This window comes from Arachis hypogaea, chromosome 10, assembly GCF_003086295.3.
Source record: "Arachis hypogaea cultivar Tifrunner chromosome 10, arahy.Tifrunner.gnm2.J5K5, whole genome shotgun sequence".
Taxonomy (NCBI): Eukaryota; Viridiplantae; Streptophyta; class Magnoliopsida; order Fabales; family Fabaceae; genus Arachis; species Arachis hypogaea.
In genome coordinates, this window is record NC_092045.1 from 103,556,556 (window position 1) to 103,570,722 (window position 14,167).

Sequence of the window (14,167 nt, forward strand, 5' to 3'; positions counted from 1 at the left end):
TTTAACCTAAGCTTGATTTGGTTTGAATTTTGTGATTAGATTTCTGTGTATCAAGCTTAACCTTTCTCTCTCTTGCTTCTTTGGTGTTTTGCTTGGTGAAGAAGCTCTTTCTCTCTTTCTCTTTCTTACTTTTTCTGAAGCTGATTTGACTTGATCTGAGAGGAGGGTAACGTTGCTTTGGTTGGAGCAACATGGAGGGAATTGAAATTAAGAAGCCAGATCGGGCTTGGATCGAGTGTTGGTGTTCTTGGCCCGATTTGATTTCTTTGGCTTCCTTCTTTGCTTTTGCTTGGGCTTTTTATTTTTGCTTTCAGCCCAATAAGCTTGCTGATTGCTTTTAGGCTATTAACATTTTAGCCTGCAACATATAATAAATAATTAGCAACATATAATTATTGACACTTAACACTAATTATTTATTTTGCCCAAAAATAATGTTTGTCATCACTAATTAATTTAGTTAATTTCTTAACTCAACAATAAATTTAAAATATAATTTAAATATACTCCTATACAACAAACGAAATTTAAATATATTTCAAATTTTTATATACACCCATATAATAAAAAAAATTTGAAATATAATTATATTTAAATTATATTTCAAACTTTTATGTACTCCTATGCAACAAACAAAATTTAAAATATATATAATTTAAATTTAAAAATTAATATTTAAAAAACGTACTTACGTGCTTTCGTGCATTTACGTACTTTCACATAAACGTGTTAACATGTTTATTTTAAATGGGCAATCTATCTCCCCTTTATTTAAATGTTTATTTCGGAACATAGCAACTACGAGTACGGAGGGAGTTATTTGGTAGGAAAAGCGACTGCTTTTATAAAAGGGAGCCGAGCAAGATGAAGCCCCGCTGATGGTGGTGAGCCGAGGAGGGGAAGATGACGAGGGTAGGTTGATAATTTCTGTCGATTTTTTAAATGAATGGGTCAAGGGCAGTGCAAATTAAATTGAACAAAAATAGTAATGAATCAAATCATTGATGGCGTAAATCAAGACATCCCGGATTTTGAGTGCGAAAACGCTTCCAGTTATGATGGAGAATCAGATCGTACAGTTACTTGTGAGTTTTCTTCCATGCTTAATGGGCTGAAACGGATAATAACTTATGGAAAATAAAAAGGAAAAAAAGGAGGCTGCTCTAAGGTTTCGGCCATGTATAACGAAAGGAGGCTGAAAGGCTGATCTTTTGGACTGGGCCTCAACCCATTAGGCGCTGGGCTTGAACCAGGTCGGGAGAAGCGCGATCTGCAACTTGCCAAGGCGCTCCTAAACGCGCAGCAGGGATCCCTCGAGAACGCTGTGCGTTGCCTTGATGGGGAGTGCGACGCCTACTATGGGGCTAGAAACAGAGGGAGCCGGGTGAGCTCCGATCTGGGGAGCCGGCAGGTCAGTGACGAAGTAGACCGACCCTGAACCGGCAGAAGACTTAGGGCGAGTCATGTTGGGTGGACAGATTTTGACGAGTAGGAAGACAGTCCTCCAGGCGAGTGGCGGAGAACCAGGAGTGCGCTGTAATGGAGTCGGGAACGGTGAGAGGTGAAGAGGATGGAGACGGTCAGGCTACTGTGGAAGAGGGAGAGGTAAGCATGGCTGATGGGGTTGCTGGATTAGGGGGTGCATGTAGTAATCAGGCTGAAAAGGGGGGTACGAAGCGAAAGATGACCACTAATACGCTGGACTTGAACAGTAATCAGGTTGATGGGGTGCAGACGAATGAACAGCACTTGGAGGAGCAATTATTGGAAAATAAAAAAACCTTGGAGCTGGCTTTGGAATCAAGGACTTTACTATGCAATGAGGAAGATGACATAATAGCAATCCTTTAGGCTCAAAATGAAGAAATAGCACAAAAGAAGAAATTGGTGAAACAAAAGGCGAAGTTGCGACGATGCAGACCAAAAACTAAAAACCAGGTGTGTACGAATAGTTCAAAATGACTTTCTGTTCTTGGAATGTTAGGGGGTTGCGGGGTGATAGGAAGATGAGAATGGTGAAGGATTTGAAAAATAAATTTAACCTGAGCATATTAGGCTTGATTGAGACTAAGAGACAGGTTGTGACAAGGTTAGACGTCAATAGGATTTGGGGAGGTTCTGGGACAGGGTGGGAATATGTAGGGTCGGACGGTGCATCCGGGAGACTGTTGATGATTTGGGACGACACTTTTTTTCATATGAACAACTGCTATAAGGGAGAAAGATGGTTATGTGTTAAAGGTGTTGTGCTAAAGAATAGCTTCAACTATACTTTTCTCTTGATATACGGTGCACATAGTAGAGAAGAGAAAAGCCAGATGTGGGAGGAGTTGAGTTACATTGATGGGTTGTGCTAGATCCCCTGCTGCTTTTTGGGAATTTTAATGAGATAGTGCATGCAGAGGAACGAAAAGGTACTGTTAATCTGTCTGTATCCGCAGAAGAGTTCAAGAATTGGATTCAGGACGTGCACTTAGTGGACTTGCCACTTACAGATCGCAAGTTCACTTGGTTTTGAGGTCGTTCGTGCAGTCGACTTGATAGAGTGTTGGTAAGTGTGGAATGGTTAGAAGAGTTCTTTGAGACTCGGCTACGAGAAGGACCAAGAGGCTTATCGGACCACTGCCCTGTTATTGTGGAGGATCGGAGGATGAAGGGAGGTCCTAGGCCTTTTCGGAGTCTTGATGCGTGGTTCACACATGACGGCTTCCTTCGAATGGTTAAGGAGGAATGGAGGGATTTAGGGGAGTTGCAATTTACAGATAAATTGAAGGCGCTAATGGGTCCGTTGAGAAGTTGGCACAAGAACAACTTTGGTGACATGAATAGTAAGATATTGAAGCTTGAGGAAGAGATAAAAAAGGTTGATGATATGGCAAATGCTGGAGTGTATGATGCTACTATGGAGGCTAGAAGGAAAGCACTAGTTACTTGCTGTGAGCGATGGTATGTGAGGAAAGAAATCCACTGGAAGCAAATGTTTCGATCTCAGCAAGCCAAGGAGATGGACAGAAACACAAGGTACTTCCATAATATAGCGTCGTCAAGAAGGAGAAATAATCGGATTGATAATCTGGTAGTTAATGGCAGACTGATAAGGAACCAAGCTAGAATTAAAGTAGCTATTAGAGAGTTTTATAAAGATCTGTATCATCAGGAGAGCTCTCCTTTACTGGGGTTCAGAGATGGGGTGGTTAGAAGGATAGATGAGGAAGAATCGGGGTCCTTGGAGGTGATGCCATCAGCTGAGGAAATTAGACAGGCAGTGGGATTGTGAGTCCTCGAAGGCGCCAGGATGTGATGGGTTCAACATGAACTTCATTAAGTGATGTTGGGATGAGATTGGAACGGAATTCACGGGAGCGGTTATGGAGTTTTTTCAGACAGCCAGGCTACCCACAGATTCCAATATTACGTGGGTGGCGCTAGCCCCAAAGTTCACTGGTGCGAAGGAGATGAAAGACCTCAGGCCTTTTAGTATGGTTGAGTGTGTGTATAAGGTCATTTCAAATGTACTTGTTAGGAAGATGAGAGCAGTGATGCCTGGGCTAGTAGGGGAGACTCAGAGTGCATTTGTACAAGGTAGAAAAATTCATGATAGGGTTCTCATAGCATGTGAAACGGTGCATTGGTTTAAAAGGAGAAAGGGAAAGGCAGCCATAATCAAGCTAGATTTTTAAAAGGCTTATGACAGAGTCAGGTGGAGCTTTGTAGATATTGTACTGGAAAAGATGGAGTTTGGTCGCAGGTGGAGGACTTGGGTTATGGAGTGTGTAACCATAGCTTCGATGTCAGTTTTGATTAATGGATCACCAACTAAACCATTTAAAATAGAAAGGGGCTTGAGACAAGGGGATCCGCTTTCTCCGTTCTTATTTGTGTTGGTTGTGGATGTACTGCATAGAATAATTGGTGAGGCAATAAGGAATGGCCGTATCTCCCATTTGGTGGTGGGTCGAGACAGTGTGGAGCTCTCACACCTTCAGTTTGCTGACGACGCTATCCTGTTCTGCCCACCAGATGATGAGACTATGCAGAATTACAAGCGGCTGCTGCGCTAGTTTGAGTTAATGTCAGGGCTCAGTATCAACTTTGACAAGTCCAGCTTAATTCCACTCAATTGTGAAGAGCAGTGGGTACAATATATGTGTAGTTTCTGGGGTTGCAAGGAAGGCACCCTCCCTGTTAAATACCTTGGAGTCTCCTTAGGAGCTAATCCAAGGTTGGTTAAGACCTGAAAGCCTGTCATTGATAAGGTGGAGGAGAAACTAAGCCTCTGGAAAGCTAGGGTGCTAAACAAAGCGGGGAAGTTGGTGCTTATAAAATCTGTCTTGAGTAGCTTACCAGTGTATTATCTGAGCCTATACAAGATGCCGAAAGCAGTTGCAGAGAAGCTGATTTCCCTACAAAGAAGATTTCTGTGGAGTAAGGAGGACGGGAGACAGGGCATGGTGTTGGTGAAATGGGAGTTGGTGTAGGCCCCTAAAAAATTTGGTGGGCTGGGAGTTGGAGAGCTATGATTCGGAACACCGCACTGTTGTTCAAGTGGTGGTGGCGTTTTGCGAAGGAAGAGTGCCCTTTGTGGAAGAAGGTGGTCTGTTCATGTAATAAATTGAGGCCAAATGAGTTACTATCCATGCAAGTGCTCCCTACTAGAGGAGGCCTTTGGAAGGATATTTGCCATATAGGATTCAAGTTGCAGAATCTGAGGGACAAGATGATTACAAGTCTAACTATGGAGGTTGGTGACGGAAGAAGGACTCGGTTTTGGGAGGATGTTTGGTTGCATTGTGGTTCCTTGAAAGATCGATTTTCAAGACTCTTCTCTGTTTCAAACAAATGTGGGTCGGATAGAGGGGATTGTGGGGTTTGGGATGGGCTAGAGTGGGTTTGGAACTTCCAGTGGAGGCGTGAGCTTTTTCAGTGGGAGTTAGAACTCATGAGTCAGTTACATGAGGTGTTGAGACTTGTGAGGCTAGTGAATAATAGGGAGGATAGAGTCGTGTGAAAATATGATAGACTTGGTATTTTTCGACTAACTCCTTTGTGCAGGTGCTACAAGAAAGAATGCTATCAGAGGATGTTACCAGTTACAGCTTCACGAAGACCATCTGGAAAGGGTTGGCTCTACCAAGAGTAGAGCTATTTGTGTGGTTTGTCCTGGTTGGCAGGGTGAATACAAAGGAACGGCTAAGCCGCCTCAGAATTATTAGCCATGATGATAAGCATTGTGTCTTGTGTAATAAGGATGATGAGTAGGTCCATCACTTGTTTCTTGGCTGTGATTTTGCTTGGCAGGTGTGGAGTGCATGGATATCTGCGTTTGGCCGACCCTGGGTCTTCCCAGAACTAGTGAAGGACCATTTTCTGAGTTGGACAAATGAGACGAGAAGAAAGGAAGACCGGAAGCAGCGCCTGAGATGCTTCTGCGCGATTATCTGGCATATTTGGATGGAGCGAAATAGGAGGATTTTTCAGAATGAAGGTAAAGGCGTTGACGAGATCATCTCAATGACCGTCCTGTGATGAATAGAGAGGTATGCATCCCTAGGGTTGTTGATGGCTATGCCAGAGATGACGTGGGGATGATGGTTCTTTGGGGTAGGATTTTTCGGGAGTGGTTAGTCTTCTTTTTTGGTTTGATCCTGTATGCTCTACCTTAGTGTGTTGAGCTCTTCTCCTTTAAAAAAAATATACATAAAAATTTTTAAATTAAATTAGGATCTAAATGGATTGATTTAAATTTGAAAAATAAAAATAACCGTTTGACAATTGTTAGGAGAGATTGATGAGATAATGGAAAAAGAATTGAGATGGCTATTTTCCACGTAGTTAGCCGTTTGCCAATAAAAATGATCGTTTTTTTTATCTCCCACCCATGTGGAAGATAATCGTTTCAATTCTCCTCTCACTATCCTGTCAACATCTCCTAATAATTGAGAAACAGTTATTTTTATTTTTCAAATTTAACTCAATTCATTTGGATCATAATTTAATCTAGAATTTTTTATATATTTTTTTATACTAATTGATCAAACATATCCATTTTAATCTTTTCTATCAACTTTTTTATATACCATTTGCATGTTAAAAGTTTGGATTATTGATATTATTAATATTTTTTATTATTTTCAAAAAAATTTTTTAAAAATACATGTAAACCAGATAAAAAAATATTTATTTTAGTAAATATTGTTTAAATTATTTATTTCAATAATTATTATAATTAATTTTTTTATTAAAATAAAAATCCGTTAAAAATTAGTTACTTTTTCGATGTATTAATATACGATAAATTATTCATATAAAATTATTTTATATTAACACTGTATACAAATTAAACTAGAAATATAATATTATAATTTAGAGTTTAATTTTAATATATCGTATAAAATAATTTATACAATTATATAGTTATATTTTTTTAGATAATTATTTATACTGTTAATATAAAAGATAATTATTTTTTAAATATAATATTATGTAATTAGATGTATGTTAAAAATCACTTTACGTTAATAATTTATGGCCAATTATATGATACAGATTAATAGATACAGATTGGATGACTTGTTGACAAGTGGCAAGAAGATTGCTTTGAGGGAACAGGCTTGGCAGAGCTTTGTAAGCCTGTCTGCCTTAGTTATGAAAATAGTAGCCGGCTAATGAAAACAGGGTAGAAGGAATATAGGTAACAAAACCCGAACTGGACACGGAACTGGGCTGGGCCTATGTTGTTTGGTTTTTGGTTTTGGGCAGCATGGGTGGCAGCAGCAATTGGAAGAAGTGGCTTTGTGGTACGTGAACAGTGTTCGCGGATGATGAAGTGGGAATTGGGCTTGGGTTGAAAGAGAAATCGGTTCCGGTTATTTTGTTTGGCCTTAGCCCAAGACGGGTAAAATGTAATAGGTTTAAAGAGAATGTAGCAGCCGCCGTTCTATAAGAAGGAGAACCCTAACCCCAGTTCATCACACCTAGAAGGAGAAACGTCGATCCCTTGTAACGTATGTAACACTCAAGGCTTTAAGGTAACTCCTCACCCTTGTCGTTTGGTATTTCAGAAGTCTGAATTTATGCGTTTTTTATATTGTAATGCCGCTGTGTGTTGATGTGGTTCATTGTTTGATTAATTGTGAGGTGGGGCTATAAGTGGCGGAGAGATCTGGATTACCTCGGAACAAAGACACCGTTGGATAAGGAGGAAGAGATCCGGAGCTTTGATGAGGGCGATTACCCTTGGGATGCACACTAAAGATGGATCTGTGTAGGTGGCGTACAGTAGAACTTGAATAAAGGTACATTGAACCAGGAATATTTCTTCAGATAGGTTAATCTTGGTAATGAATGAGGTGAAAGGTTGGTCCAACGGATGTATTTTTTTTTAATTTTATATACTTATTTTTATTATAGGATGTTGTTGTTGTGTAGGCGATGAGTGATGCAGACCCGTAACCGATATTGTGCTGTTGGTGCTTTGTTACTTCAATCATATACGAACTGGAAGCTTATTGTTGATGAATCCAGGTAAACTAACAAATTCCATACTGTTATGGGGACTATGTTATTTATAAGTTAGAGAATCATATTCTAAACCTAAATTTATGTAAATTCATTGCTTTTAAAATACTTTTAATATATGTTGACATGTATGAATTGCAACGAGTTACCTTGATGCTTGCATCTTGTTTTATTGAGAAGGCAATGGATTAGCTTAGAAAAAAAGTAAAGGCAATGGATTAGTTTAGAAAAAAAGTAAAGTTGAATATCTACTGTTAATTAATGTAAGGGCAGTCTTCGTTGATGGAACGGAACATAAAAAGAAGGTTCTGTGCCAGGGGAATTAGATTATATAAGCAGTTTTTACGAATCATGATTTTTATTGTTGTTGGATTTTCCATCAATGTTCATCGGCTGATCGATTTTTGAGAGTCCTATCTAATTGGATTGTCTGTTTTGATTGCTTATCTGGTCCCCCCGCATTGTGTGTCGGGGGAATTGTATTACACAATTGGTTTTTATGATTGATGATTGTTAGTGTAGTTGGTTTTTGCTGTCCATGTTCATGGGGTAGTGGATTATTCATATTACTTAGTAATCCGATTTTCTGTTTCTGATTGCCTTTTCGGTCCCTCCGCATTGTAATGCTTTGTCTCTAACCCGATGGAATCACGCGAAGACCAATTCAAGACAGAATAGCAGCTCCAAATTTGTTGAGGCGGCTCGTGGTTCCCTCCTCCTATCCTTATTCATGAATTGGTTAGTATTTTAATAATTTCTATTGCGTACAAAGTCATTGTGGATAAGAATAATTTTTTTCTCTTTCGAATTCTAATTATAAGGATTGGCAAAATTAAAAAATTATAAGTTCAATCTTAAGATGCACAGTGAAAAAGACGATTGAAGTGTGTAAAAAAAACTTTGCATTGTTGCTTAAAATACCATGTTTTAACATTAAAGAAATGCTTAGTTTAAAGAATTTGCCGACAAAGGTATCATGAAACCTGAAGGTAATAATGGTAAGATAGATGATACAATTATGACTCTTATAAAAATGAATCATCTTCAAGACTCAATTATAGTTCAAATAATTCATAAGGTGCAATGGAGTTGTTGTGTAGTTATGTTTAGTGTAAGTCATAGTAATATCTCCTAAATATTGTTTATGATGCTGCCTTTAAATTTGTGTTCCAAGAGAAAAGAAAGACAATTTGAATTTTAATTTTCAGTAGTATATACTTATATAGCATCGTATATACATGTTCTAACTACAACAATACACAAAAAAATCCACTCTCCTAATCACATGACTACACATGTCACTTTACACAACGCATCATGGCATGTAAATAGTTTGTTGACAAAAAAAAACCAAAATAATCACTGACGACTTGTTTAAGTTGCATTAAATCCAGATTAAATTATTTCATCAATAAAAAGTCTTTAGAATAGAGAATACTGTTGTATGGTTTAGTTATCTGTGCCTGTTGTGCCTGTTGGTAGATATTATTTGAGTACGTGCTGCGGTAAATCGGATGGTTTTAAAGGATTGTTGGAGAGGGTTGTCGGATCCGATATCGGTGAAGGTAGCAGCTGGGGAAGGAATAAAAGTAAAATGGAGTAAGAAAGAGGATATTAGTATTTGGTTCAACGAATGTTGGTAGGGTTGTAAAGTTATTGGGTTTAGGGCATCAATATTTTGTGATTTTTAAGTGTTTTGGTGGATCTAAATTTAAGTTCGTGGTGATCTATTTGAGTGACTCGAAGATTGATAATTCGAGTTTGATTCGTTTCCATGATGATCACCACTTTGTGGGAAATAATTTTCCGAGTCATATGGTGGTGAACATTATGGAAACCTCTCAAACTTGAGTGATCAATCTCCGAAGCATTCGAGCAGATCACCAAGAGATTAAATTTAGATTCACCATGATACTTAAAAATTACAAAATATTGATGTTTTAACCTGTATAGCTCCACAATTCCTTGCCAAGCTGCATTCAGCCAAACACTAACATCTTCTTTCTTGATCCATTTTGCTTTTATTCCATCCGCGGCTGAAAAATCCAACGATATTGGATTTGATAATCCTTTCCGGTAATTCTGTTAAAAAAACGAGGGGAAGGATTGTAGTCGGCAGGACGTCTTAAATAAGATATTTACAGTCGACACATAAAATTGAATATTAGACTGGAGTGATGATGATGTGTGTTTCTTCTTTGTTGAGGGAATATTGTATTGCATTTTATTCGGGAAAAAGTGTTACATACAATTTTTTCGGAAATATCTAATACGGGTGTCGCTAATGTCTCACCCCGATTGTTGACGAGGACATGAAGGAGCATGGGGGCAACAATTGATAGGCAAGGTGATTTTTGTAGTAAATCATGATGTCTTCAACTAGAGCAATACGCCAGGCCTTTGTGCTCAGGACAGTTAGCCCCTCAGTTTGCATTTTTTTTGTGGTGCAGGTTGTTTCGAGTTTACATCCTCGCACGTTCTTCAGCAGCTCGTCATTGTTGACGTTGTGGTGGAATGAGAAATGTTGGGTGAGTCTGACTGTTTATTATTACAACGTGCTAAACACATAAAAGTGGGTACACCATGATTATCCCTGATAGTGGAATTTTCAGGTCTCAATGAGATACTATGTGGAGAATCACGGAATTCAGACACCGGTTGACTTGCTGTAAGTTTTAAGCTTGCTGATTTTTTGGTTCCTGTCTGTTCCTTTTGTGTTACTTAGGTGTTGTGAGTTGATGTTGTAATTTTTGGTTTACTACCTGGACATTGTATTCCAGTTAGTTAATTCGATTTCCTTTTTGTTGTACAGGGATCCTCCCACTACTCGAACGACAAGCGTGATATGCCGGTTACCTGGGCTGGTCGACAAACTTACTTTCTAACCACTAAATTCGGAATACAGTCAAATGACGAGCACAATAAGTCTGAGTCTCATGCGAGCAAACACATTGCGGGACATTCGTTGTCTTTTTAAAATGAATTCTTGTCACTTTTGAATAAGGGCCATTTGGTGTAGGAAAAAATGTTTACATGTTAGTACCAAAAGTTGACTGTTTCGCATCACACAATTTGTCAAGCATTCTTATTCAATTTTTTTGTTGGGTGTCATGCCAGTTTGTTATTAGGATCGTTCAACTGTTACAACCAACACGGTGTTAATAACTTGGGCCTGCACTTTATTGTACATGTAAAGCCCAAAGATCATGACTAAGTAAATGTTTTGGTGTGTTTACTTAAATTTCCAACTTTGTGGTCAGCCCATGAGACTCTTATGTAATCTTAATTAATTAATATGCTTATGGTGACATATTTACTACTGGCATTGAACGCTATGCTTTTCTTTCAAATTTATGTCGTCTATCCTATCCATTCAATCTCTGCAGCGGTTATTATTTTAGATGCAACCATATCCATATAATTAATTAAATTAGTTTAAAGTTTTACTACTTTCTCGGATCGTATTAGTTTAACTAATAAAATTAGTAAAAAGTAGCTAAGTTCGTAAATTACATAACTATAATACTATAAAATTATTGTCGATATCGTCTAACTATAGTTAATGACATTAACGTAACAAAAACACTTATTTTTAAAGTATGCATTATTGTAACCAATTCATTAAGACAAATTATTATTAATTTGACAGAACATGTTACCCTGAAAAAGGATATTTTCTATACATTTAAATGTTACTATTAAATTAGATATACAAGTATGTTTCTCATTTTATTTTCATCATTTGCCTTTCTGTTATTATGTTTTGTAATAAAAAATACAATACAATTTATTCGGACATGTTAAATATACTTTAATTGATAAAAATAAAATAGTATATGGAGGTTAAGATTTTCTAAAACCATTTTGAGCATGAAGAAATATATTTATCTTTTTTTAAGAGAGAAAAAAAATAAAACACATTAGCGATTAAGATTTACAGTTTGGGAAGTAGAGCTTCGAGGTTGAAGTTGATCCACTCAGGAGCTGGTTATTTGGGTGTCCGGGTTTAAACTTTTATGGTACAAACAACATGAACCCTTTAGTAATTTGAGCATGCTCCCGTGGGTGCACTTTCACACTGGATACCATTTGCTTAGGTCTTTCACTTACGGTTTAGTCAGCGTTTTGTTGTTGTCTGCGCGTTCGTCTAAATTTCATGTCTTAGTGAGGATCTCCAGTTTTGGAAACCGAATTTTGGGGAAGAGATTAGGTTGACAAATTTAATTTAACACTATCAATAAAAAACCCTCTTCACTTGTTCATCCTCCCAATGGACAGAATACAATGAGACAGAAATTAAAAATATCACGATAAGTAGAACAACATACACGGAACTATTAAAGACATGGTCGATGTAGTTCATGGAGGATACACACATGGATGCTTAAAACCGGTGGTTGCCCAGTTAATTTAGCAGGCACTGATGTCGAAAGTCGATCGTCAGGATGGTATTAAGAAGAGTCCGAGTCGGAGTCTACCAATTCCGAGTTGTTACAGCAGAGAACGTACCTATAGGAGGACCGGAGCTCCTTGTAGCTGGACTTCACCGCCCCGATCTCCCATTGTAGTTCGTAATTGACTGACAGCGCCTCGTCTAGAAGGTCGTAGTTGTAATCATCAAGATGCTTTCCGGATATCTCCAGCAAGACCCGGATCATCTCTGCCGCCGCATCCTCCCGAGCAAGGTGAGGGTCCGTCGAGAATCTGCCAACTGCAGACAATGCACCGGTACGCACTCCCGGAGGGACCAAAATGAAAAACCTGTGAACATTGCCGACAACAGTGAAGTGTCGTGTTTGGGTCTGGTAATAAGGAGCAGGCCTAGAGAGCTCCTTGCATACTAGTCTTAAGGATGTTTGGCGGCTCCTCCAACCAACGACCTTGCTCCAGTCACGATCTGGGATCATCTCGTCGGCTACATATACCAAGAAAATAGGTTAACAGTGTTAACGGAAATGTAATAACCGGGATCCAGTCATAATGACGTGGTCACCGAACAAGGTCGGAGCAAGTCTGCGTGAAAAAGGTGAGATACAATACCTGGTCCGTTTCTCCGTGTGTTGCTTATGAGCCTGGCCACCTCATCGGGGTTTTCGGACACCCACCGCTGCTGTCTCACACGCTCAGCAACGAAGACCGGATCCAGGCCATCGCCACGTGCTTCTGCGATCAGAGTGCGGATGTGCTCCATCGATGCTGCCTCTTCAAAAGTGGCTTGAACAGGGTTGGTGTTGGACATCCCTTCCTCTCCACGGTGTGACAAGAAGTTGTGTGTCCTTGTTGTAAGTTTGACCACGACGTCAGGTTTATTGCCAACACAAAGAGTATGACCTGAACTTGTGCAGGGCTCCCCATATATATATGAGTTGTCCACTGCTTAGGTTTTTCACGTTTCTTGCTGACTCAGTTCACAATAACATTCACTCCATATGGCCCGGTATTTATTCTTTAGATAAAGTCGCCTGAAACGTCTTTTTTTAAAGATGTTTTCATACTGTGTTTTAGATAAAGTCCACTGATTTAAGATGTTTTAAAAACGTAATAGATTAACAATTACATTTTCTTGAAAAGATTACTTACATAAAAAAATATATCACATTCATCAGTAAACATATATATATATATATATATATATATATATATATATATATATATATATATATATATATATATATATATATATATATATATAACAAGCTCTAACCAAACTGGTCTGCTTTAAAGAATTTTCAAAATATCACCACAATGTCTCGAACCAAGAACCTTGGATCAAAAGCAACCTTCGCTAGCCTGGTTTTATGAAATTCCAGTTAGGTTTTTCAATGGAAAAATGACCTGGCTGAAGGGATCAGAGATCTGAGTCCCAGGCATAGGAGATACACTTCCACTGTCTAGCCACGCCAACATCAATGCATGTGAACTTGTCTTGCTGGGTCAGATTCGTCGCGTTGCCAAGGACCACCCACAACTAACGGAGTCTACGTCATAGCCCCGAAATAGGGGGAGTGTTACAAAAACCCTAAATTTCTGAGGTTTTCAGCTGTTTCTTGCGGAACACTGATTTTTCATTTGAGAGTCATACTGTGGGGTATCTGTTGGGAATCTCTGACGGCTAACAGGTAGGGATACTTTCCACTTCTCGAAACTACTCGTCAGGTCACATGTCCTCGCAGAGGGAAGATGTTGATTCCAGGCATAGCCCCGTGTCATCCAAAGGGGGTGGAGGCTGAAATCATTCTTCACAGAGGTAACTATTCAAAACATTGTGTCATTAAACGTTCCCCAAAACGGTCATACGTGGATGCACCGTAGATTGGCCTTGAAATTAATCACAAAATTACACTTCATTTCTACGGGGGACGTCCACCCCGCCGTTGACGACTGGCCAAGGCGGCACAGTCTGAGGCGGCGTATCTCCCCACGCCAATACAGCATGAGAAAAGCGTTTTGGGCAGAACCAATGGGAACTGTTTTTTTCTTTTTTACCCAAAGAATAAAAAGAACGATTTATTTTTCGACATTTACTCCAAAAAAATGTTCAGCCAGGGTTAAGTTGGATTTCGATGGCAAACCCAAAAAAAATAAACGCATTCCCGCTTGGGTCAATAAACTTTTTCTTGAGTATGCTTTTATGGGCCAACAAGTAAAT

The 14,167-nt window shown here is 38.9% G+C and overlaps 2 protein-coding genes and 1 long non-coding RNA gene across 10 annotated transcripts; 2 read left to right on the forward strand and 1 right to left on the reverse strand.

Annotated features, from left to right (window-relative positions):
• The first annotated feature begins 1,958 nt into the window (after positions 1-1,958).
• On the forward strand, positions 1,959-3,277 carry LOC112717859 (uncharacterized). Its single transcript, XM_025769787.1, has 2 exons — positions 1,959-2,089; positions 2,533-3,277. The coding sequence occupies exons 1-2, from the start codon at positions 1,959-1,961 to the stop codon at positions 3,275-3,277; spliced, it is 876 nt and encodes a 291-aa protein (XP_025625572.1).
• Positions 3,278-6,892: 3,615 nt separating this feature from the next.
• Positions 6,893-10,843, forward strand: LOC140175887 (uncharacterized). Of its 8 annotated transcripts, none has more exons than XR_011866854.1 (8): positions 6,893-7,028; positions 7,138-7,356; positions 7,429-7,524; positions 8,177-8,256; positions 9,837-9,865; positions 9,969-10,046; positions 10,131-10,186; positions 10,331-10,843. It is a non-coding gene; the product is annotated as an uncharacterized lncRNA (long non-coding RNA). The 8 variants fall into 8 exon arrangements; XR_011866853.1 differs by having other exon boundaries at positions 7,138-7,349; XR_011866855.1 differs by having other exon boundaries at positions 7,138-7,337.
• Positions 10,844-11,701: 858 nt separating this feature from the next.
• Positions 11,702-12,829, reverse strand: LOC112716222 (uncharacterized). The gene is made up of 2 exons (XM_025768087.3): positions 12,559-12,829; positions 11,702-12,433 (listed from the first exon to the last, which is right to left on the reverse strand). The coding sequence occupies exons 1-2, from the start codon at positions 12,755-12,757 to the stop codon at positions 11,970-11,972; spliced, it is 663 nt and encodes a 220-aa protein (XP_025623872.1). The 5' UTR covers positions 12,758-12,829; the 3' UTR covers positions 11,702-11,969.
• Between the last annotated feature and the right edge of the window lie 1,338 nt (positions 12,830-14,167).

Coding starts and splice junctions, on each gene's coding strand:
- LOC112717859 (XM_025769787.1), top strand. CDS start 1,959: ATGACTTTCTGTTCTTGGAATGTTAGGGGGTTGCGGGGTGATAGGAAG. Junction 2,090..2,532: donor AAGAGACAGGTTGTGACAAG/GTTAGACGTCAA, acceptor TCGTTCGTGCAG/TCGACTTGATAGAGTGTTGG.
- LOC112716222 (XM_025768087.3), bottom strand. CDS start 12,757: ATGTCCAACACCAACCCTGTTCAAGCCACTTTTGAAGAGGCAGCATCG. Junction 12,434..12,558: donor CACACGGAGAAACGGACCAG/GTATTGTATCTC, acceptor TGGTATATGTAG/CCGACGAGATGATCCCAGAT.